Genomic DNA, 25,007 nt, shown 5'->3' with positions numbered 1-25,007 from the left:
AAGATTTTGTGTAGTGGTAAGGCCAAGCCATGGGTTTGGCAGGTCTGCTGAACTTGTTTTTCAACTCTTACTCAGTCCTGGTTTAATACCTCATTAGAATAATATGTCATTAGTTATCTGATAGAGAAGAGTCTCTGGTTACATTTTAACAGTCCATAACCTTCTGACTGAGGGTATCAACAGGCTTGAAAAGCATTTAGTTTTGTTTTTCCAGAAGTTTATTTCAAAAGTGTGCCAATGGGATACACAGACAGCACTGTAATTCTGGTACCCCAGACCCACAGACCCCCGACAGCCCTTCTGTCTGTCCCCCACCCACCCCCCACACTAATAGAAAGACCTGGGACGTATCAAGAATTCAATTATAAGCGGAGACACGGAGCTCAGCTTGCCCTGTGGCTGCAAGCAGGGAAATAAGGCGTCTCTAGCTCACCCACAGCTCAACATATCGTGCTACCATGGTAACTAGAAAATAACATTTACTTCAAGGATGACGGTGGCAGGATGTGCTAGGGGCTGCTGTGCTTTCCTGCGTGGGCACCCATCCTCTGGGGATCCTGGGATGGGTAGTGGATGGGGCCTGGGGCTCTCATGAAGGGAGGTGGGGGTCCCATGGCGTGGAACATGTGTGGTCCGAAACCTGCAGAAACAGAGTTGGCTGCTTCAGGCAAAGCAACAGAAAACCCAGTGTGTGTGTGTACTGCTGCTTCAAAGTACTGACACCACAGCTGGCTGACAGCTGTGCCTCACAAATGTGCACACCTCCCATCTTCCCTGAACTCCTGCCCCTCTTTTCAGTACAACTAGGGGCAATCCCTACCCAATACACATCCTTACTCGCAGATAAAAGCTGGTGGGGGAACCAGGCAGGTGTCTGTAATACCCATCTGAATGTTTTCTACTCAACCACAGAGCAGAGCAAATGCATTCACAAGAGTCCAAAATTCCATTAAAAAATAAAAGCATCTCTGGATAGATACACAGAGAGCCAAGGACACGCTGGCATTCAAACAGCTGCAAAATTACCCTTTGAAGTCTGGGTTAATGTGGCATTTACACAGCCAGCAAAAGCACTGAGTAGGTCTCAGTACCAATAACAGGGATCTCCAACATGCCTGGGAATTTGCAAGCAAATACCAACCACAACAGGCAGCTCAGTTTAATTAAACTGTGCTGACAGCTCAGTTTAGATCATCCGTTTACACTGTGTGATCACGGATGAGGAAAATCAGCTCAGGGCATGCATCAGTGCTGCAGCACGGCCTGGCAAGGAGGAAGAGACCATCTAACACTGAATTTCACACCCCCACTTGAGCGGGAAACACAAGTACCTGGAGGCGGTGGTGGAGCGATGCCAGGAGGAGGTGGCAGGGCAATGTTCACCACGGCAGAAGGACCACTTGGAGGTAGATTGAAGTAATTTGCAGAAGCCTCCTCTTCTGCAGCTGGAGGAGGGGGGAGGGCTGCAGAGAAAGTACATACAGCTATGGAAAACCTCTCAGGCAAGACAAGCAGAGGGTCTGCCTCCAGAGAGGGAGCACAACCCATGCTTTCAAAAGGGAAAAATGAATGTTGCATGTATGAACTGGAGTGCAAAGCAGAACTGCCCTGAAACCCCAGTTACCAACTTCCTTCATCTGAAACCAGCTTTGCTTTTTCCATCATCGCCCAGTAGACTAAGAAGACTTCTAAAAAGTGTGGGTTGCCAGTATCTCTGACCTAACTAAGTTGAGTTCATCTTTAACTTTTCACTCATCACATAAAGAACTCTCTTTTCATCAAGGACTTGCTCCTAGACAAAACTCATCTCCCATCCAGCTGGATCTGCTGCAAACCTGCTTTAACTGCTCTGGGCTCACCACTGCCTCTACCATCCTGAGGTGTCACTGCTCCCAGAAGTTTAACAGCAGCCTTGCTCATGGAAGTGGGTCAGCATTAAGTGTTTCAGAGATTAATACAACTCCCTTACCTCCAGGAAGCCCTGGAACTGGCTCCAGCTTTATCCCAGATTCTGTAGTGCCTTCCTTGTCCTTTTCTTTTCCTCTTGCTGCCTGGGACCTGAAAAACAGACAGAAGTTTGAGAATAAAGATGAGAAAAGCAGGATAAGGAGGTATTTACACCACAGTAGTTTCACATTATCTATTCCAGATCCATTTCTTCAGGCCAAAGATGAAAAACTCACAGAACATCAGACAGATGGCACCAAGTTTGCAAACAGTGCCTACAGGAGATGGACTAGGAACAAAGCTACCAAAACTCATCCATAACCCTCAACCAAGAAATCCCTTATGCTACTTGTGTTATCTCCAACTTGTGTTATCTCCAACCCAGATCCCAGTGTAAAAAGAAAACCAAAATGCAAGAGGACCCCAATTATTTACCAAACAAGTAACTACTTCTGCATAATAGCCAATCCTGCTCATCAACACTGTAAACAGAGAAAAGAACCTTGCATCCTCCAGGCTTCTTCCCCCTACACTCACCTTCCCCATTTGACGTTGAGCCTGCGGCCGTTGACAATGAGTTTGTTGAAGGATTTCTCAGCAGCCACCTCTGCAGCCTGTCTGGTGGCAAACTGGATGAAAGCACATTGCTGCCTCTGCACCACTGTTATCGTCCGGATCTCCCCAAACTGGTAGAAGTGATTTCTGCATGGGGAAAAAAATTGACTATGATTCCCCACTCCCCCTAGTCACAGAGTGCAGGGCAGGTGAAATAGAGGTATGCTCAGAAACTTTCTCTTCTCCACCCCCTGTTCAATCTAATCATTAGAAATCAAGGATCAATCAATCAATCATAATTAGCCCTCTGCGCAATTATGAAGCAATAAAAGCTCTGCACCAGCTTCTCTCAGTAGGTAGCTAGAGGATACAGAACTTCCTTGTAAAAAGGGTTACACAGTATCCCAAACAGCTCAGAAGGATGACTCATCTTTAAAGAAATAGATTTCAATCAAAGCATTTGAAATGTGCCTGTTTGTTCTCCAACAAGCTGGCACTCCTCTGCACCTGCCCACCAACCAGTTCCCCATTAAGAAAAACTGAAAGCCAGATTTATTTTTGTTCCTCACTTGAAGAGCTGTTATCAAAGCGTCAAACAAAAAGGCAAGGGCAATACAAATTCACCAACACACCTGAGATCTGATTCAGTGATGGTATCTCCAAGCCCTCCAACATACAGTGTAGTAATAGTCTTGTCTTCAGGAGGATCTAGACGAGGCATGGTTGATGCTCGTTTCAGAAGTTTGTCAGCCACAGGATCATTAATTCCATAGTAACGATCTTTGATGTTCTGGTCAGCCAGAGGATCGTCTGGATCTGTAGGTTTCTCATGTCTAAGGTTCAATAAACATAGGATTTTATAGCATTGGGGATGACTGAACGGATTAAAATGACTGCAGCTGCCAGTTTCCCTTCTCAAGGCCTCAGGTCAATTATATCCTTAACCCTGTCCACATAAACATGCCAAAATGGAACAAAGCCCTGAAAACTTCAACTGCAGCCAGGACTGCATCAAGTTCTGAATGAATGGCACTTCAGACAGCTCAACACCCAGCACTGCATAACACAAGAGCTGGGTTTGAAACACCCTCTTGTTCAAATACAAAGATCTCTGCTTGAGGGGACTAATGCCATGAAGGGGAAAAATGAACTACACAAGAGAAGAGCTGCAGTCACTGCTTTGGCAAATCACACAGCCAACTTCTTACAAACCAACCTGCCACCACAGAGATTCATTTTCTGGCACTGGATTCAAGTTTTGCCCTGACCCCAATCACTGTAGTGTGTCTCCTGCCCACTGCAGCATCTCCAAGGGAAGCAGCATCTGACTGTGGTGAACAGATTGACTGTTCAAGCTGTGTCTGTACCTGTAGGGACACTCCTCTCCTCTCTTGCACTCCCCTTTTACCCAGAAGGAACAGATGTGAGGACGGTTGCGTTTGTAGTACGGAGTGGTTCGGGCCAGCTTCAGCAGCATGTCACTGGTAGAAGTAGCTTTTCCTAGTGCACCAACTGGTCTAGTGCCATCAGAATTGGCTATCTAAAAGCAGGTAGAACACAAATAATTATGTGTGTATCAGCACTGAACACTAATGCACAGAATCAGAGCATTCTGATTAAAAGTGATTTTAAGAGAAGCTAGGTCATTGCTCCCCTTTCCTCCCCACACGCAGCCACACAAAAAGCATGATCATGGCTACACTTACCTCTCGCTCCATGTTCTGGGTGTAGTATTCTTTGTTCACATCAGATTTAGGCATTTCATCTTTAAGGGAGAGTCCTGCATCCCGGACTTGGATAGGCAAACCTAAAATGAAACAAAAAACCCCCAACAAATCCATATGAAGAACAAGCTGAAAGAGCAGAAACAGTGATTTCTGCAACCTGCAGTGACCACAGATAACTCATCTGCTGCTCAGGGAAACCACTCTGTCCTTGAACCTCTGAAGAGACATGACCCCCAAGACCTGTTCTTCTCAAAGGCTGTCCAGTGCCAGTTACATGCACACATTTAAAGTCATTTCACCACATCCCATTTCAGAGGGCAGCTCCTTGTCTTGGATCAGGTTTTTGGGTACACACCATATTCCAGGTCCAGCAGGCAGGTCTGACAGACGTTCTTCAGCTTGCTGCAGGTCTGGCACACTTCTGTCTTCTTGAAGCGCATCCGCACCCCGGGGCACCAGCGGAACACTGTGAAAGGCCTGGCACAAATCTGGGACAGAAAGACAACACAGCTTCTGCTTCTTGCATGGAAACAAACTCCAAACTCACCCAGCCTCTTCAAACCATAAATACAACTTCTTTGTCCTAAAGCTAAGACACAGAGCTCAGGAAATACTTGTTTCTGTTTGGGGCTTTACTTTGACAAGAGAAAATTTTAGGGAAGTTCTTTTTCTTGTTGTTTTTCTTTGTATTTATCACAATAACCCGAGTGCAGATCTACTCAAAGACACAGAAATTCTCTTTGATTCCAGGTGATGTCAGTGTGGAGCTTCTAGAGATGAATTACAATGATGGATACATCAGGCACCAGCACAGCAGCAACCCGGGAGAGGTTATGAGATCTTTGGTCCAGAAGAGTGATGCTCCCTCTCATCTCATGGAATGATGCATCTGCTTCCTCTGCATGTACAGCTTGAGCACATAATACAATCTCAATCTGTACAGATTTCAACATATACCTTCTCTCTACCTCAGACGAAAAGTGATAAAAGGGCAAAACCCTCCTTTAATTTCCCTCAGTCCAGGCAATACTGAGTATTTCCTGCTCTTGGAAATAACCGTGGCTTTTAGACAACCTACACAAATCACCACGTAGCCATGAATAACATATGCACAGCAGAACCCAAACTCCAGGTATTTTGCACTTTTGAGTAAAAACGACAGACTTGCACAAGAAAACACAGATCATTTAAGATGCTGAAGGAACTTCAAATACAGTACAACAGTATTCACAAAACCTCATTCTGATAAACGTGAAGATTGTTTAGACAGACTTAGGATATGCTCCATAATTTTACTATTTTAGGACCAACTGACTTTGTCTAACAAGCCAAGTAGACTGACCTAAAAATGTATGGAGTTACATAAACATTTTAAGTTAACCCAGATAAGCACTCTTCTGAAGCTGACAGGTTTTTAATCATTAAAATGTATTATTCCTAGATCGCACCTATTTTGACATTCTTTCCTCAAAAGACACAAACATACCTTGCATTCTTTCCCATATTTTTCTTTGGTCTGAAATATAATAAAAAACAGTAAAAGAAAACATGAAATATCAATTCAACATAAAACATAAAACATATCATTGACACTGTAACAGAGTAGGTTTTTCATAATTATGCTGCATTTAGACTCACTCACCCCTGTGTATTTGGCTTACCCCTTGGAAAGTCAACAGGACAAAAAAAACCCAATCCTAAATACTTTCAATACACTTTTGGTTTAGAAACATTCATTAAAAACAGAGTATTTTAAGTCCCACCTTCTGTACTGATGGAAGGTGAGAACGAAAAGGAGCATTAACAGCTCTTTTTAAGGAAAGATGATGTGACATGAAAGAAGCCCATGAAAACAAACAGGTTTTGAAATATCACCTATACTAGCATTAGGGTTATGTTTCATAAGAACAACACAATCTCTCTCAGGAAACTTTGTGGAACACAAATGTGAAGCAGATCATGTCAATGTAGGTCACAGGCAACCAGGCCAGGCAGAGAAAAGCAACATAACATGGACTGACTCACCCTGCAGAGAGGAAACCAAGGAAAACAAACAGGAACTTAAACTATCTTCATAAGTCACCTTTAACTGAATTTTAGAGGTGTGTGTCACATTTTAGAAATTGTGCTGATTAGTATTTCAGCAGCTCACAGCTCTCCATGTTGGAGTTTGCCAATACTAAAACTTCATTTTCTATTATTTCCTGAACTCCAGACACTGGACTGTGTCATCTTCCTCTCCTTTTTGATTGATTTGTTCTATAATCACACCCCTAACCATGGTATTACACACCAGCAATGGCTGGAACCAGATCCTGTTGTGCAGAACCAGCTATTCAGGAGTGTGTGTTCACTTCAGCATCTCCTCTTGTACCCAGCCCTATTTTAGTCCCCAACCCACAGTTTTAGGGCCACCACAGACAGAGGGAAGGACTGCAGGGTCCAACAGGCACATACCATCCGAATATAGGGATTTTCTCCAAGACATGTCTGGCACAGGATAGGGAAGTCCTGAATCGAGCAAGAAGAAATCAGGAATTTTTAACAAGCTCTGCCATCACAACAGCATTCAAGTCACACTCTGAGAAATGTTCTAGTTTAACTCATCAAACAAATTAAAAGTTACAAATGGATTCAAAGACACCGTGAGAGCTGCAAGACACGACCCAGGCCCAAACTATTATAGAATGATAATCTGCTGGCTATTGTAGCTTTAAGTAAAACTTGGAATAAACAAACAAAAAGCGTGTTCTTGAGATCTGAACCTGTCAGTGCACGGACCGCAGCAGCTGACACCGCCCCCCTTATCCCTCAGCAGCGATTGTCTGCACTGGGCCCGCTCAGGAGATGCTTCAGCTCGAAGGGACGCGGCCACGGGCACACGAGGGGCCCAGCTCAGCCCGCGCAGTGCCGGAAGGGCTCCGAGCCGCCACAGCCCCGAACCGCGGCGCGGGGGAAGGGCCGGCAGAGCAGCTTGTTCCCTCCGCGCCGTAAGGAGGGGCCGGGGAGCCGCGGCTGAGCCCTCCCGGGCGGCAGAACTGCACGTCCCCAGGGCAAGTGGCGGGTCCCCAGGGCAAGTGGCGGGTCCCCAGGGCAAGTGGCGGGTCCGCAGGGCAAGTGGCGGGTCCGCAGGGCAAGTGGCGGGTCCCGCGGGACGGTCCCAGGCCCGGGGCCGCCCTCCCCGCATTCTCCTCGCCTCCGCGGCCTTGCCGCCACACATGCTCCCGCAGCGCAGCAGGGCCCCGCCAGCGCAGGCCCGCTCGTCCCGGCTGTCCCGGGCCTTCGCCGCCGCCCCCGCTCACCGCATCCTCCCAGTTCTGCCGGTTGTAGGTGTTGGAGCCCAGTGATGTGGACATGGCGGCTCCGCTCCGCTGCCGGCAGGCGGCGGCCGGAAGTGACGCCACTTCCACCAGCGCCGTGACGGAAAAGGCGGGCTGAAGGAGCGATGACGTCACAGCACGCGGCCGCAAGGGGCGCTCCAGGCACAGCTCAACGGGCGAGACCACAGGCACCGAGAAGGGGGGGGAGCTCGGGGACGAGACCATTGCGAAAAGACGGGGGAGGTCCGCTTTTTGTTTTGTTTGAATAATGATTGTTTTCGAATAAGAGCCAGCGCAGAGAATCCGAGAGCCACGTGTGTTTTATTGAAGGTCACTACACGACGTCAAGCATAAGGCAACAGGCACCTGTCAGGGAGCGGGGACAGAGGCAGGGAGACGCCACTACCTTTCCTATTGCCTACAGCACCTACAGGGAGGGGGAAAAACAGCTCGCCGAGCTCATCAGAGCGCTCAGAACGCCACAACCCAATGCACCTTTTGTTTCTAGTGAGAAGGGTGCAGGTCACGTTGGCCTGCAGCAAACTGCAGTCCCAGGCACACCTCAAGGCTTGGGTCCTGGAAGGTCTTTCTGTGGTTGTGTTGCAAGTGCAGCAGCTGTTTTGGCTACTGAACAGGAAAAGTTGTGGCCAGAGGTGAAGTGCTTTGTTATCCGGACAGGGAAAGCTGCAGCAGGCACTAGCACTACACATTAACTACTAACTACAAGTCTCAATCTCATGCTGTACATCTGTGTGTCACCTACACAGAGTTGTAAACGTGATGCCTCGCCGCTTTGAGACCTGCTGCAGGGTCGGGGCTGTGAGGTGGGAGCCCCTCCAGCACACCACGGCAGGTTTCTTGCGCTAAGGGAGATGTTCTGGGGTGCTGCATCACCCCCCAGAGAGCAGGCAGCCTCACCCTGCCCCTCCATGCAGAGAATTCACAAATCCAGGCTGGCAGAGCCATGGCACAAGCATCTCGAGTGACACTGCTGTGGCTGGCTGGTATTCAAGCCTTTCCCAGCACAGCAGCACGTCAAAGTCCCTCAGAAATGTTTAACAAAGGTCAACGTCTGAAGTGGGAATGCTCTGCAGGAAGAGCCATCTCACCTGCCTGCACTAGCCATGCACTTACTGGTAATTCAGTCTCCTGGATACACAGCTCTTAATCACCCATTTTAGCTTGGACTGCAGCCAAATTACACCCCGGGTAAATGACCTTCTGGTACAGTGTGTGTAGTTAACATATAATGAGTTTCCACCTTTACACCTCCCTCCCACCCACCCCAACTGGAAAAACAAAGATTATGAACCCAAGTCACCGCTGTAGCTTTATGATTACCACAACTAATACTAACTCTCCAGGTTTCATACCCTCATCACTACAACCCCTAGCAACACAACATTTATTGAGCTGAAGACTGCCAGAGAGCCTCTCTGGAGCATTCCTGCCTCAGTCAAGAGCTGCAGCAGAACCTGAATTCCCAGCTTGCAGCACATCCTGCTGCCAACATCCAGCTGAGACACAGCGGGCTGATGGCAGGCTTGGCTGCCAGTCAGATCCATGAACACTACAGTACACTATGTTTAAAGGCAAACTGATCAACTCCTTTGTGAAAACACATCTGCCACCTTGGCTAAGCAAGCTACATATGCCAGAGGGGTAGGGCTCTACGGCCCAGCCCCCACAGTTGAGGTATCCTATGAGGAAGCAGAAAACCAAAAGAAAAGATCCTGCTGCTGGCAGTAACTTGCCAGAATGCAGAAGGCAGGGACACTCCTTAAAATGTTTGTCTGGGAAGGGCATAGCTCTGTGTGAAAGAGAAGTTGTTCATTATTGGGTATGAAACATCAGGTTTGTGGGCTGACATGGAGAAAAAAAACAGTATGGGTTCTTTTCTGCTGATAAATCCAAATTCAGCCCTAATTATCTGTTGACAAAGCCAAATTCAGTGCAAACCTGGAGAAAAGGAGATCTTTCTCTGTGCTCTAACACGTGCTGCAAGTTACTCTAGCCTGTGGCAGTGAGGGGAAGTGGAGTGGTGGTTAGTGGGCACTACGACAAGGGGAGAGAACAAACCAGCCCAAACCACGGCAGCCTCAGCCCCCTCCTGGTGGCTGGGCTGCCGTGGCACACCCACACATCACAAAGGAGCTCTGGCAGAACCTTTCACCAGGTGCTTTCTCAGGGTGCCAGTCCATCCAGCCGTCAGGAACAAGCGCTGGGAGCCGCTACGGGAGCACGGGGCCGAGGCTAAGCTCCACGTGATGGGTGAGCCAGATCACCTCCGAGGTGTGGTCGCCTTCCTCGTTGGGCCGGATGGGAGCAGTGAGGTTTTTGAACTCATGCTTCATCTTGAAACTCACGGTCACTTCGCCCTCTTCTTTCTGTGGGGTGACCTTGATGAAAACTCCCACCTTATTGGCTTTTCTGAAGGCAATAACACTGCAAGGCAGAACACAGAGGAACACTGGGTCAGCCAAGCTCTCAAAGCATTGTTCCAAGTGGAACAATGCTCTCAGAGGAACCCAAACCACACTGAAGACAGACAGGAGGAGAGTGAGTTACTCAAAGAACCAAGTTTTTAAGGGAGAGGATCCCCACAGGACACTCACTCAGGGTCATCCTGGAAGTCTTGAGGCTCTGCCAGCTCATCATATTCTGCTGCAGCATCTTTGCCAGCCAGAATAAGCTCCTTGGGAGGAACTGCCACCTGAAACAGAGCATGGAGTGAAAGAAGCCTTTCAGCACTGATCACCAGCTACACTGCCAGCAGAGAGGGCTCTCCTCTTCTGAGGTCTGCTTTACTACAGTTTAACAGAAAAGTGATTCATCCTCAGCTTTTCTCTGCTCCAGGACCACCTGATTACCACCCTGCCAGTGAAATAATAAATTTCTCCCTTGAGTTTTGGATACCCATGAACAGACACAATTTCAAAATGCTTAATGAGCAGCTGTTTGCATTGGTGACAGTCATTTAAGGTCCAAGGAGGGAAACGCAGCACAGCTGGCAGGGGTTGAAGGACATATAAAAAGTGTGGCCTGTGAAGGACAAATGGGAGTGGTAAACCCTGGAAGGGGCTTGGGCTTACACAGCAGGAGGGTACAATCAATACCTTGGCAGTGCTGTTGATGTTATCAGGGTCTCCCTCCTCACACTCCAGCAATGTGACATGTGTGATGCTCTCCACAGGATTAGTCAGAGTCAGAAGGACTTGGCTCTCCTGGGGAGATTCAGGAATCACAGTTCACAAAGCAATTGTGCTAGAACTCATTGTTACTGTAAGCACCTCCATCTTCTCTGACTGATCAACACCTTCAAAAATTGCATCACATCCTCTCAATGGATGGATAGCAACCACCCCCCCCCACCCCAGTAAAAAAGGCACCAATGCCATGCAAAACTCTTTCATAATATAAGAAATATGTATTTTGGGAGTCTAGCTGAGATCTCAATTCCACACCTTTTATTCTTCAGACATTGGCAAGTGCTTGTGATGCCAGATGTCACATGGCACAGCAATCTACTGCTGCAGTGACAAGTACATGCAGTGTTACCCTGGCCACTCCCTTGAACCCTGCACCCGCTAAACGGAGTGAGTGGAGCCCTCAGGGAACAATCATCACACCATGTCATCTTCCAAAAGGATCCCACATTCACAGCTCCTGGCTATGTCTCAGCCTAAGACATTTCTGGGAAAGCTACTGACCTTCATGTAGCGCAGGTTGGGAATAGACATGATTCTCACTTCAGGGATGTAGTTACTACAAAATAACAGAGCAAATGACTGTGAGGCACTGTGCTGCTGTATGTAACACACCTCCTGAAGCAAAGGGAGGTAAGAGAGCTATTAGAACTTTCTGAAAAGGAAAAATGAAGTGTCCTTTTGCTGGATAACCCCAATCCTACAAACCCCGGCTACAGTCTGGGGCTGGCACAGCGTGCAGTGTTTTTGTCAAACTGCTGAAATCTTTAGTAGATCAGCAAGCAAACCTATTACAGATAAGCTAAATATATTTAAAAAGGTGATTACACCATCGCAAGGGATGACACAATCCTACCAAGAGGTCACAGCAAGAGTCAAAGGAAATTAAAATAGAAGGCATTAACTAAGCATGAACAGGGAGTTGATGTCCCCAGTCCCCGTTTCTTACTTACACAGCAACCAGCTGGATCTTGAATTTGATAGACGTTGGATTGAATTCCGGTTTGCTCAGGTTATGTTCACATTTCTAGAGAGAACGGTATTTAAGTCAGCTCCAAAACACAGTGTGCAGTCACACACTGAAGAATCATAGCCACAAGCGCTGTGTCACCAGCCGTGACACTACAGCCTCTAGCACAGCACATACAAAGACCACCTGGGGTGCATGCAACCATCACCATGTTCAGCTATTGATACTCCAAAAACGTCATACCCAGCACTACCTGTGCAACCTCAGAAACACAAGACTTGGAATCATTCTTGAAAACACCTGGATACTGATTGCAGCACAAATACCTGTAAGCCCTCTGATCTATGCTCCAGAATGCATTAAAAAAATGAAGCAGCTAGAAGTCCTGATCTCTCCTCATAGGCTACTCTTCAAATACAGGATCAGTCTGACATTACTTATTTCTGAGAAAATAATTCTGCTTTTGCAAAGCATTCTGCATCTTAAATACCTACAAGAATATTGCTCTGTTACTTTAGGAACTAGATAAATAAATTGTATGACTGAGAAAACAAATCATGTAGTAAAGGCCATGTAGAAAGCCAACAGCAGAACTTGGATTTAACTCCTGCCTGTCTTCACTTCCCAGATCTCTGCTTTGCTTCTCTGAAATACCCTCTTTCTGCCTCCACTCTAGTGACATCTTCAGTATTCTGTACTGCCACTCCCTAATATTTTGTTTGTTGACTTTTTTCTTTAGTAACAGCAAACTTTTTTTTTTATTTCGACTGTACTGGCAGCTTTCTCTGATTCCTTGGCTAGGCAGGGCACTTGCACAAGCCAGCTTTGTATCCTTATGCATCTTTGACAGTGTTGTCTCCCCTTCACAACTGTCATCACACCAGAGATGTGACAGCCTCCCTCACCCCCTTAGTGCTGTTACCACTAACTTGGCTGAGAACTTTCAACAACCAGAAGCATTGAACTGTTTCTTTTAAAAGAGAAACACACAGCCCATTTCCCAGCACCAAAGTTCTGTGAGCCTGGAAAAGGCACTTTTCTGGATTGAATTCCCTACCCGGCAGCGCAGCGAGCGTTTGATCAGGAGGTGCTTGTGACGTGGGTAGAGCTGGGAAGCACAGATGGGCTGGAAGTCAGGCTGCAGCAGGCGCTGGCGCAGAGTCGTCACTGGGAGCACAGCAGAAAGCAAGACAAAGAAATGTCTCAGGAACTGAAACTCGAGCTGGATTCTACACATGCACCTCAAACTGTGTGGAGATCTGCCACCATCTCTAAGACACCTAATTTTACCTGCACCACGCAATTCAGAAGCCATTGGCAACTATCACATTTCTAGCAATGAATAGGAAGGCAAAAGCTGAATAAAGGACTGCCCTGACTGGGCACAGTAACATGAGAGCCCAGGAGAAACAAGGGACCCACATCTCTCTTCAAAGCTGAGCTGGGATGGAAACAAGAGTTTTGTAATCATCTAGAACATAGTTCTTTCCCTCACCACAGCAAATGAGTTTCACAGCTTTGTTACCCTCACAGCTGGGTGCTGCATGAGTACAATACACAGCTTCTTAGCAAGGTTTGCATAACTCAGACTCACACAAAGAATGAGAGAAAACAGTTCCCAAAGCAAGAAACTCCCAGCGGCCAAAACCTCCCATGGGTTTCTCTCAAAATGCAGGCTCCTCACTGTTCCAGTGCCTAAGAGGCAGTGAGTCACCTGGCAGCCTTTCCCTCACTGTGGGGAACCAGAAAAGTTGTCTTCTTCACCAGCATCAAACTCACAATGCCAACAGTCTCATGAGAAAAGGAGACCAAGAGGATCTACCCCTTTCCATAAACCTTCCATGAATTCCTTGATACTGGCAGACTTTGTAGGCCTGCAGAACTACCAACAACATCCGTTCTACTTGGAGCCACCTCAGCTGGAAGCCCACCATAGCTCCTGTACCTGCTGGTTTATCCTGTTCACTCCAAGTCTGACTGATCAATTTACAGTATTTGTGGATTAAACCATGAGTCAGCTAAAGAACTGGCAAGTGTACACAGGCTGTTCCAAGCTGATGTCAAAGCAGTGCGCAATTGTTACTCACCAGCCCAGTTTTGGTTCCAGCTCCCCAGCAGCTGCTATTTCCTTATTTCTTGCTGTTATTTGATAAAGGACATCAGCTTTTTTCTCCATCCAAAAGTTGATGCTTCACACACACAGAAATTAAGGCCAGCAAGAAAATTAAATAACCCTTCAGGCCTTCTGGCTCTGAGCTTTCCGTGTACTACATGAAGCTGAGGCTGCATTCAAAGTTACCATTTAAAAAGTCACGTCTTTCCCAGTGTTTCAATCCCAGCATAAAAATGACCAGAAACTTGGATCATTAGGAACTTCACAAGCTTGTAGGCAATGCCCCTGTTACAAAAAGTAAGGCCAAAAAGTGACAGAATATTAAGGTTTTACCTTCTGTTAGATTGATTGGTCTTGTGTAGTAATCCTCAGGAAGAGGCTCCACTTCTTCCACTGCATCAGCTGGCTCAATCTTGATCTCCTTCTGGTCTTCTCCTTCTTTCAGGCTAAAGCAAAATAAGGGACAACTCAGTCATGAAATAGGGCACGTGCGCTCTGACAGCAACAGCAGTAACTGCATTGTAGCACAGAAGGCAGCGAGAGCTGAGATTGCACAACATAATTGCAACAATGGTGTGAGCAGTCACTTGTCCCCCTTGGGAGAAAGCAGAACATCCGGAGCTGCTGCAGAGAGATGCACAAGGATCTGACATCGCTCCAGCGCTTGAAAGGAGGAATCTCCTCTCACTGCTATCTGCTAATCGTCTATCATCTTTCTAAAGCTGGTTTACTGCTCTCTTGCCTACACCTCCAATCCTCCCCCCAAAGGTAACCCCAACCCCGAGACTCACGAGAGTCCAGCGAGGGCACTGATGGGAGCTCCGGGCCTCTGGCGCTGAAGCCTTGTTCCAAGGCCGTATTTGTCCTACAAGGAAAAAAGGAACTGTCACCCTCAGGTCTGCTTCCTGACAGGACAAAAAGACCTGCTGCAAACTCATCTTTTGAGCTGCATGACAAGCATGGGGGTACAAGCAAAGGAAAGCAAAAAGGAAAAGGTATTCAACGCTTCCTAAGATACATTTTTCTGCTTCAACTGTTAGCAAGGAACAAACAATTCCCACTGCGCTGCAGATGGGGAATGACAGATGTGTGTGGCTACTGCTTATAGAGCTTTTTGCTCCTTCCTCAAATCATCAGCCTGCACTACTGACACTTTTTCCCTGGATATTCTCTTCTGAGCAGCTCCATGTCAAGTAGTGTAGAATGAGAGCTCAGCTGCCAAAAAAAGTGGGTTGATGTGGTTGTGCATCCATCTGAAAGGCTCTGCAGCACTACTTGAAGCAGCTGGAAGGTTCAATCTCCTACAAGCCTCGTTACCTACAAGTCTCTCTCACCAGGAATAGCTGAGCTACTCCTCAGCTTTCTACAGCTGAGCTGTACCCAGGGTGCTTGGAGGCAGACATCTTCCTTCTGGGCAGGGCTGAAAACCTGAATTCTCAGCAAATGAGAAATCTGAGCATCAGCCTACTCTGGTGATTTTTCAAGGATGAGATGATTAACGTTAGTGGCACTTGCCTTGGCCAAGCAGGTAGCTGTGTCTCGGCCAGGCTTGGTGAAGGACTGCTTTGCAAGTGTATAATACTTACTCAAAGACATTGCCCTGTTTCTAAACCTACATAAAATATTTTTTGTAACAAGTGTTACCCTCTGAAGAGTTAGGCTTCACCTGTGTTTGTTCTAGGCACACCTAAGCCAGACGCCCTGAGGCAGGGTGTAGGATCTGTTACTCCCCTTCAGTTGGTACCATGAGAGCTTTAACATCAGCAGAAACTGTGAAAAGACTTACCACTACATGTATAGTGTGTTGCTGTGGAGAGCCCCCAAAATAGCAGCAGGTAGCAACGGAGACAAAAAATGCAGCCATAAGACACAAGCAAGGGCACAGAGCAAGCACAGTTCATTGAAGTAGCAAGCATATGCAGTCACCCAGCTAAACAAAGTGAGCATTTACCTGCCAGGTACAATAAAGAAGTCATTCAAGCCACAACCAAGTCTTAAGGTTAATTTCAGTAGAGATTTCATGCAGAGAAGTGCCAGACAATGCTGATCTATCTGTCACTGAGCTGTGGGATGACTGTCCTGAGAAAGGGCTGCCACTGGCACTGTGTCTGCAGTTGCACTGCACTTCACTGCTGCAGAACATATTCCTTGGCATGGCAAGTGTAAACCCTTCTGGCACTGTTGGGGAGGACTATCAGAGAGAGTGGCAATGTAATACACAGTAGCGAGTGTAAAACTATTCACCCCTAAAGAAAGCCTCATTTTCTTCATGTTGTCCTCAATTAGCCAAAGCTGGGCAGCCCTACTGTGCTACCAACTATCTGATTTTCCAGGCTGAGGCTGTTGTGGATCACTTTTCCTGCTCTGAGAGGACGGCACAACCAGCTCACCGAGAAGGCCAAGGGAACGTAGTTGCGGCGGCGCACCAGCTTCTTCCTGTCCCGCTCGATCTTCTCCTTCTGAGCTAGCTGCTGGTAGTACTCAACCAGTTTGTTAATCTGGAGGGAGGAAAAGGAACAGGGAGCAATGTCACCTCAGCTGCAGCATGTGCTTGTGAACTAGCTGGGGTTCCTGCTACTTGTGTCACTCTGTTCCTAGTACCAGCTGTATTCTGCAGGAAGTGCTTAAAGAAGCCTGTGTGTCTTCACATGTCTTAACCCACACTGTGGATAAATAACTGATTCTCCCTTGGGAATAATGTGTGTTGGAGGGCAGTGCCCAATTCTCACTTAGCAATTCAGCAACTGCGACTTTGTTCACGAATTTGCCATGACTGCACAGAGTAATGTCATGTGGCCAAAACTGAGCAATTTGGATTGGCAGAGCAAACAGCATCTTTAGCATCTTCGCCCCTCCTCCCCAAGGCTGGTCACGTTTAGAGTGGAGCCCTAACGGGTAACAGGGAAGGGTGTTAAAGGTGCAGTTGTGTTTTCCAGATCCTAGACACACTCTTGATTGGAAAACAGCTTTTTTTCACATACATACGCAGCACATTCACCAGTGGTGTTTTAACAGCACCATTAGATAGGATGGTTTCAACTGAGCTTCTTCTCAAAAGGAGATTTTATACTGCGATATCCTCAGGGGAGCCTCTAAGAGGCCTTCCCTCCATTGAATTCAGTCAAAGTGCAGATTAGGAACGGGAACTGGTATCTGAAGGATTATATAGATGAAGAAAAAGTGATTGAGAGGGCCTGACACTCTAACAGTTCTTTCTGGCTGACGTAGTTCAGCCCAAGTACAGCCTTCCCATTCACTCACCCTCTGTGTGTGAGGATTCTCCGGCTCCTGCCAGCCACCACTCGCTGCACAAGAGAAGAGAAAAAGCAAAGTCCACAGGAGGCTTCCAGATTCCACACAAAAATCACACCCAACACTCAACTATCTTGTGTTATTTATAAAATATGACATGCCCTAATTTTGCTATGCCTGCCATTGTAATTGTTCAAAGTTCCTGTCTGTGCAAATAAACACCTCTGAAAGCTTTGCACAGGCAGGTTTGGGCTGAAGGAGCTCTGACAGCTTTTATGTTGTGTTTTTAAACAAATGCTGTTTGAGACATACTCAGGACAGCACCCAGGAGTCACTTCAGCAGCAGGTTATGTGTGTCGCATTACTGGCTGCTGCTGTCTCTGCATCTCGGCTCCATTTTCAGTCACATCAACACTGGAAGTCAGAGGATCTGTTCGGCCTACTCAACCCCACTTTGGGAGCCTGACCGATATTTTCTGTACATCTCAAACACCAAAAAAATAGATGAAAGCTTTGTTCTAGTGCTCTTGTGAAGAGAAAAACCAAGTTCAAACACTGACTAGCAACTCTGGAGTAAGTCTAAATGAACAGAAATTATGGAAGATAAATTAGATGTTTATGCTGTCAGTCTGAGCAGCTTCAAAGACCGTGAAAGCACACAAACAAGATCTCAGCTGTGGGGAGAGTGCACTGACTAAAACAGTTTGACAGTCTTCTCACTAGTCATGCAATACAGGCATGGAAGTGGGTCACATATTCCACTAACTCAGCTCAGCTCTTCAGAGGAGTTTTCAGCAACAAAGAGATTTCCTGTGAATTTCCAACTACAACTCCAATCCTAGACAGACATCAAATCTACAGTACAGTCAGGAACTAGGCGGATTATCTGTTACCTTCAAAACACAAACTGGGCTCGTGCTGTAACTCAGTTTTCTGTCTTGGACTGTCCCTTACCGACAGACTTGTCTGCCATGCCAACGTCCCGGGAAGTCCAGCGGCAGAAGCCACAGGCCAGGTAATAGGCTTTCTTCATGGTGGTCTTGGCCGGGTCATCGGGCAGCGGCGCAGGGATGCTCGTGGCCCGTGTGGAAAGGGTGTGCATGCAGCAGGGGCAGTCAAAGCAGTTGGCACACCTGCAAACAACAAGGCAGGGCTCTGAGAAGGGTCCCAGGCTGAGAGAAATGCTCCCGACAAACACAACAGCCTTAAACCAACAGATCTTTAACTCCTGGGCAACAGCACTGGGGAAAAAGGGCAGCAGAGCCATCACAGGAACGTGAGGGATTCAGAGTCAGCATAAGAGCAGCAGCAGTGAGAAACACAATGTGATACTAAAAAACCTTTGTATTATGAGACCAGATCATCAAAAAACCCCAAAAGTGAACAGCACATGACACCTCATGGAAAGATATGTATACCCCGAAACAGACTGAAACATAACAAGCAGCTGTCCAATTTTTGAAGAGTTTCAGACAGAAGTGGGAAGGGACTGCTTTAAATAGGGAGCCTTGATGAAATAAAAAAGACAAAGCAACTTCACCTGTTCTTTTTCAGCTTGGCTTCAGCTGAAGGCATGTTTTCCAGGCAGCTGGGGCAGTAGTGAGAGTCCACCTGAAGAAGACACAGTCACATCACACACGTTATCTGGCACACCTTTGTCCAGACAGCCCAAACAGCCACACGATCCAACAAGGATTCGTGTCTGGCAACAGCAGGGTAAAGCCAGGGAAGGCTTGATGGATTTTTTGGTATGCAGAACCTTAGCCCATCTCAGCCAGATTTTGATCTTTAATAAGATAAATTATAAGGTTTCTTAAGTCAGAATGGATTAAACTACTCTGTCTTGTAAATGGGAAAAGGTCAGCTGGGTGTTGACCTTTAGCAGCCACCAGAATCTCATTTTTCAGCTTCAGCAAGAGGTTTTAACATTTTATTCTCTATTTATACCTAAGTTTATTTTGTCTTTGCAGCTACACTGGTCAGATATAGACACACTTCAGAAAACGCTTTGTATCTCTCTGCTATCACAACAAATTTTTTCAGTTAAAACAACAGCAGCAAGACTGGGGGCCCCTTCTTGAAGAGGAATGCAAACTGACTACTAGGTATGGACAATGACTACAGTGCTCACACCACAGTGAATTCAGGACGGATGCAGCCAGGTCACAAATCCACTCTTCAGAGGCCTTAACATTTCCTTTAAGAAGCCTCTTCTGAGATTCGGGCTGCACAGTCATTCTTTCAAGGCTTTCCAAACCTATCACAATTTCTTAACTCAACCAGGCTTCCAAAAAATCAGTTTCAACGATTTTATTACGACAATTTACCAAGCCGAAACCCCTCCACAGCACAAATCGCAGCGCATAACGAGGGTGTGTGCCTGGGGGGGAGGGGGGTGTCCTTGCCCCTCAACGGCCGGGCCCGATGGGGATGGGTGTGGGAGGCGGTGTCTTGACCCAACCGGCCGGAACCCGCCGAGGGGTGAGGAGTCCCCACGGCCACGGTCGGGCCCCACCGAGGTTTGGGGGGGTCCCCGCTCCCCCGGCCGGGGCCCTTCAGGGGGGCACATCCCCCATGAGGGGAAGCCGCCCCGTGCGCTCGCCTCAGCCAATCACAGCCCGAGCTCCACCGACAGACAGGCGCGCACAGCCAATCCAAAGCGAAGTACCGCCCCACCCGTCACCCGCAGCCTATCGCCGCGCTCCGTGCAGCGCTGCGCCCACCCCCCAGCGGCGCCAACAGCCAATAGCAAATCAGAACGAGAGTGAGCGGCAGGAGAGCGACCCAATCGGTGCGCGCAGAAAGAGCATCGTCCCGCCCGGTGCCGCCCAGTCCCGCCCGGTGCGCGGGTGCGGCGCGGCCGGGCCGCCGTTACCTCGTGCGAGACGCACTCGAGCGAGCGGAGCTCGCTGCAGTAGCGGCAGAAGTACAGCTGCGGCAGCGGCGCCCGCAGCTCCTTCTCGCCGCGCACCAGGTACAGCACCCGCTCCGATTGCAGCAGAGACGCCATGTTGGGAGCGGGCGGGCTCCGCCGCGCCGCTGCCGCCCGACGTCACCGCGTCGCCGTCTGACGTCACCGCGTCGAGCTGATCACGTGACCCCGCGGGGCAAGGGAGGGGCCCCGAGGGAGCGTCAGTCCCGCCCCGGGCCGGGCACGGACAGAGTCCGAGCATCGCCGGGGCTGGGGCAGCCAGCGCTGCTCTGCGCCATGCCTCACCGCCCTCACCGAGGCTTTCTTCCCAATATCATATCTGTTCCTGCCCTCTGGCAGTGGGAAGCTACTCCCTTTGTTCTGTCACTCCAAGCCTTTTGTCCAAAGTCCCTGTCCAGCTCTCTTGGAGCCCCTTTAGGCTGTGAAAGGGGCTCTGAGGTCTCCCCAGAGCCTTGCCTTCTCCAGGTGAACTCCCAGCCTGCCTCCAGAGCAGAGGGGCTCAGCGCTTGAAGCATCTCCGTGGCCTCCTCTGGAGTCACTGCAGCAGCTCTGTGTCCTTACACTGGGGGCCCGGAGCTGGACACAGTGCTCCAGGTGCGTCTCACCAGAGCAGAGCAGAGCGGCTGATCTTCTCACACCCCAAAGGTGGTTTCTCTTCAGTCTCATGTCTGCTAAACAGGATCCTGACAAGAACAAACGTTCCCATGCTATGGGATCGGCAGGAAAGCATGAGGTCTGTGGATGCTGTGCTGTGTGCGCAGAGGGCAGAGCTGGCATCAGCAAAGCACCCCCAGTTTGCTGCTGGATACCCCAACCAAAGCACCAGTGCCAGCCTGGCCTGTGGCGTGGATCCCCCATCCTCACCCCAGTATCCATCCCCACACAGTGCCTGGAGTCAGTCCCTGCCCTCTGCCCACTGCTTGCAGCTCCACAGGAAACCCCTGTCCATGAGGATCTGTCGCTGCTTGCGATAAAAACCCCACATGCTTTTTATCCGACTGCAGCAGCTGGAAGGGAGCACTGCTGGGAAGGCAGGGAGGAGGCTGCCTGTGCAGGGGGTGCCTGGAGGCCAGGGGTGTCTTGAGAGCATGTGGTCGGGCTTTCCACCACCAGAAATCCAGCAGGTTTCCCAGGGAAAAGGCAGGATTGAAAGGTGCAGTGTGTGGCTCCCACTGTGAGTGACACTGAGCTTGTGTCCCAGAAGGAAAATCGGAGCATCCCACCTTGGTTTTGCCACTCAGCATCACCAATGAAGTGGAATATTCCACTGGGCAGCAGAAGCGCCGTTCCCAGCCGGCGGGCTGAGGTCTGTCCCCTCCCTCCCTGGCGATGCTCTCTGCCCGTGTCCCTGTAAATCACCGTGCCCGGATCCCTGGGCAGCGCAGGCACCTCGCTGCGGGTGGTTATGGAGGCTCTGGGTCTTACCCTGGGCCTCGGGGGCAAGTGGGTGCCTGTGAGCCCTGCTGGGGCAGGAGGGGGACGGGGCAGGGGAGGACCTTTTGTTAAGGGCTATGAAGTGAAATGTCCCCATGGTCCCCGAGACCTTCGGGTTCAGCTCCAGATGGAATTCCCCCAGTGGAGCCCCATTCTGGGCGGGATGAGCCGGAGTGTGTTCTTACTTTATCCTGGTGTGGGAAAAAACGTCCTGCCGTGCCTTGCCTTTCCTTCCTTCCCCTTCCTTCTATCCCCTTCCCCTTCTTCTCCTCCCCTGCCGTCCCCTGCGGGCCGGGCCGGGCCGGGCGGGGCCAGGCGGAGTCTTTTTCGCCCGGCGGGAGCCTTTCTCTCCTGTCGGCATCCGCCGCTGCCGTCGCTTCTCGCCGGAGCCGGAGCCGGAGCCGGAGCCGGAGCCGGAGCCTGGAAGCGCCGCAGGTAAGGGGATGCGGGCAGGTAGGACGGGAAGGGCACGGGCAAGGCAGGTAGGACAGGCAGGGCACGGGCAGGGCACAGGCAGCTGCCGCCTCTCCCGCATCGTGTCCCCCACTCCCGCGGTGCCAGGGCAGGACAGGGGCACGGCCGCGGTCCCCGTGGGGGGGGGGTTCCCGCTGTCCGGCCCCTCCGTCCCCTACAGCTGATGGATAACTCCGTGACTCAGCACGAGGTACGGGTCGGGGGGACACACACACGAAGCTCCCCAGAAGCGAGGGGGTCTCCTGGCTGACCTGACCCCACCGTTTCCCCATGTGATGACACACCGGTGAGTGACCAGCAGGACGCCCGGTTGTGGATTTCGTTTAATAGTTCCTCTAACAAACGGTAGCAATTAACAGGGAAGTTTTCCCCATGGCTTTTATCCAGTGCCTTCAAAGTGTGCTATAAATCCTGGGGCTCATTGAAGGAGCCTTTGCCAAAGGCTCTCGAAGGAGCCCAGGGTGAAAGCTGGACCTGGCCACAGGGGTGTCTGTGGAGAGAGTGGGGGGGGAGAGTCTGGCTATGGGAGGGATGGAGGGGGCTGCCCCACCAACCCTCTGCCTCTCCTTTGCAGGATGGACCTCCCTAACCTCACAGGTCCTACCGACCTCCCCAAGCACATCCTGGATATCTGGGTCATCGTCTTGATCATCCTGGCCACCATCCTCATCATGACAGCGCTGCTGCTGTGCCCAGCCACTGCCGTCATCATCTACCGAGTACGAACACACCCCACGCGCAACGGCATCGTGTGAGGCACGGGCAGTGGGGGACGGCCAGCTTGCTGGGCTGGGGGCTACGGTCATGGGACCCTGTGCCAGGGACCTCGACGGGGCACCCTGAGAGCTGGAGCCTGGGCAGGAGCTGGGGTGGGCCAGCACACAGACCTGCTTCTGTACCTGGCTCTTGCTGGGTGAACCCACTGCTCGTTTTGCCCACTGAGCTTACGGGGACTGTGGGGGAAACGACAGCATGGGCAGCAGTGGGGAGAGGTGTGACTTTGCAGACGTGTCCAGCTGGAAACAACTCGCTCCCACGAGGGAGGCAGGCTGGTCTCGCCTTCACTGGTGACACCATCTCCTCCCAGGCAAGCAGCAAGGAGTGGAAATGCCTGACAAAGTTATTTCTTCTTTGGAGTCCCAATTGTCAAGGTGGTTGGGGAAAAAAGAGTCAAAGCAAGATGGATGTGGCTTCTGGTTGTGCATTTAGCACTTGGCTAAAAGCATCAGTGACAGAGCCCGTGCTGGCTGCACAGCAGATGTGCAGCTGGTACCGGCTTCTCCTCTATCCATTAGCTGCAGAAATTGTAGGAAAATCCTGCGTGGCTCTTGGTTCCTCTGGGTCTTGTGGGGCAGAGGAGTGTGTGCAGTTCCTGCCAGCCCTCCTGTCTGCACGCTGGCTGCACTCCCCACTCCTGATAGTGAGAGCCCCCACTGTTTTCCCAGCACACCAGCCCTGCTGGGAGTCTGTGCATGCCTCACCTGGGCAGGTAAAGTGGGAGGAGCGGGTTCGTGCCCAGCCAGTGGCAAGGGACCATGTAAGCTCTTGCATTGCCCTTTGTTATGAAATAAATGGACTTTGTCCTTCATGTGAGTGTGTCATGCAGCTCTGTCCACACTACGGGCGGTGTCTGGCTCTGCAGGACCTGGGATACTTTGTGGGCTCTCCAGAAACCCTCCCTGCTCTGACCTCCTGCTCTGCCTTGCCTCAAGGTCCCTGGGGCTCTGTCCGGCCTTGGAGCCCGGCGGCCGCAGCCCTGCGGGAAGCTCACTGCCAGCCCAGCCCCACGCTCCAGGAGGGCAAACCTCAGTCTGGACATGGTGGGTGGGAAGGATCCCTCAGGACTTTCTGAAAGTGGTTGTGGCTGTTTTTCTGCCACTGGGGTGACTGTCATCGCTTCTCTCACGCCAGCCTCGTGCCGGGTCAGTGTGGCAGGAGCCCTGGGGCTGAAACGGCGGAGTCTTGGTGACTCACAGCAAGAAAGGTCACAGAGTTAACAGGATGAATCAGGCAAGGATGTGGGGAAACACTACGGTGATGCTGGTGGGAATTGTTTAAATCCTATTTTCTGTGCTGAAAAGAGCAACCAGCCCTGCAGTGTTGGAAACTGTGTCCCATCCCTGTGTGGCTTGATCCACAACAGCCAGATTTGGGTTTGCATTGGGTGGTGGGGCCAGAGGGGCAGGGGGTTCACAGGGAAGCAGCACCTTGGGCAAACACCTCCCACCTTAGGCAGGGAGCCTAGCACAGGGATGCAGACTCTGAGGAGCAGAAATGCCTGCACTGGAGCCATGGGCTGTGGTTGTGCTGGGAGGGAGCAGACACTTTTCCTTGCCCAGCCAAAATACATATTTCTGTTTTGTGCTGTCAACTCTCTCTTTCCCTCTCAAGTTGCAGAGTTTGAGGCAAGTAACCAGAGCTATTTTCCTGTTTTTCTTCCTCTCTCCCTCCCTTGCTGGCACGGTGCAGCGGCAGCTGAAGGACATCACAGATGTGCAGGGTGGGAGCAGCCCTGGCTCTGTTCTCCCCCATGCTCCACCCCAGCATTGCTTCCCTGGGGACACTGAGGATGGCCAGCAGCACCAGGAATAGGAGCTGAGCAGCTTTGATGTGAGAGGAATAGGGAAGAAGCCAAAACATTGGAGTGGTTTGGGAAGCCTGGTTTGGAGCAAAACACGAGGAAAAGCGTGGAACACCTCCCCCCCATCCATGCAACCATACATGATGGCTGTTCCCACCTCCACATTCTCCTTGTCAAGAGCAGCAAAGGGAAGTGAGAGATTTCTTGGTATGAATTTTCTGTGAAGTTTCAAACCCATGGCAAACATTTCCAGGAAAGGCCTTGGAAAGACAGGTTTGCTTGTAACAACAACAAACGTGCAGCTAAATGGCAGAAAGGGGTAAAGCAGGGAGAAGCCAGGACATTTCTTAAAGCATTAAGATGGCAGAGAATGGATTTAAGCTGAATTTTCAACACTGTCAAGTTGGAAATTCCTCCTCCAGGATGGAGGAAGATAACCAAATCCCCCTGTGGCTCTAGCTTCAGTGCCTGAGCAGTGCTGGAGCTTGGAGGCAGC

The 25,007-nt window shown here is 49.9% G+C and overlaps 3 protein-coding genes across 4 annotated transcripts; 1 reads left to right on the top strand and 2 right to left on the bottom strand.

Moving 5' to 3' along the window:
- Positions 1–195: 195 nt before the first annotated feature.
- RBM22 (RNA binding motif protein 22) lies at positions 196–7,639 on the bottom strand. Its single transcript, XM_039559351.1, has 11 exons — positions 7,532–7,639; positions 6,687–6,740; positions 5,716–5,745; positions 4,585–4,717; positions 4,209–4,309; positions 3,870–4,042; positions 3,135–3,335; positions 2,485–2,649; positions 1,970–2,058; positions 1,332–1,463; positions 196–640 (listed from the first exon to the last, which is right to left on the bottom strand). The coding sequence occupies exons 1-11, from the start codon at positions 7,583–7,585 to the stop codon at positions 510–512; spliced, it is 1,263 nt and encodes a 420-aa protein (XP_039415285.1). The 5' UTR covers positions 7,586–7,639; the 3' UTR covers positions 196–509.
- Positions 7,640–7,851: 212 nt separating this feature from the next.
- DCTN4 (dynactin subunit 4) lies at positions 7,852–20,160 on the bottom strand. Of its 2 annotated transcripts, XM_039559352.1 has the most exons (14): positions 19,966–20,160; positions 18,631–18,701; positions 18,045–18,223; positions 17,100–17,143; positions 16,229–16,336; positions 15,625–15,645; positions 14,630–14,703; positions 14,172–14,284; positions 12,783–12,892; positions 11,709–11,782; positions 11,260–11,314; positions 10,666–10,773; positions 10,165–10,262; positions 7,852–9,994 (listed from the first exon to the last, which is right to left on the bottom strand). In XM_039559352.1, the coding sequence occupies exons 1-14, from the start codon at positions 20,098–20,100 to the stop codon at positions 9,781–9,783; spliced, it is 1,404 nt and encodes a 467-aa protein (XP_039415286.1). In that variant the 5' UTR covers positions 20,101–20,160; the 3' UTR covers positions 7,852–9,780. The 2 variants fall into 2 exon arrangements, with proteins under 2 accessions (XP_039415286.1, XP_039415287.1); XM_039559353.1 differs by lacking the exon at positions 15,625–15,645 and having other exon boundaries at positions 19,966–20,159.
- A 1,372-nt stretch (positions 20,161–21,532) lies between these two features.
- SMIM3 (small integral membrane protein 3) lies at positions 21,533–23,518 on the top strand. Its single transcript, XM_039559508.1, has 2 exons — positions 21,533–21,891; positions 22,505–23,518. The coding sequence occupies exons 1-2, from the start codon at positions 21,584–21,586 to the stop codon at positions 22,683–22,685; spliced, it is 489 nt and encodes a 162-aa protein (XP_039415442.1). The 5' UTR covers positions 21,533–21,583; the 3' UTR covers positions 22,686–23,518.
- The last annotated feature ends 1,489 nt before the right edge of the window (positions 23,519–25,007 follow it).

This window comes from Corvus cornix, chromosome 13 (genome assembly GCF_000738735.6).
Source record: "Corvus cornix cornix isolate S_Up_H32 chromosome 13, ASM73873v5, whole genome shotgun sequence".
NCBI lineage: Eukaryota > Metazoa > Chordata > Aves > Passeriformes > Corvidae > Corvus > Corvus cornix.
This window is presented reverse-complemented; position numbering and strand designations above follow the sequence as displayed.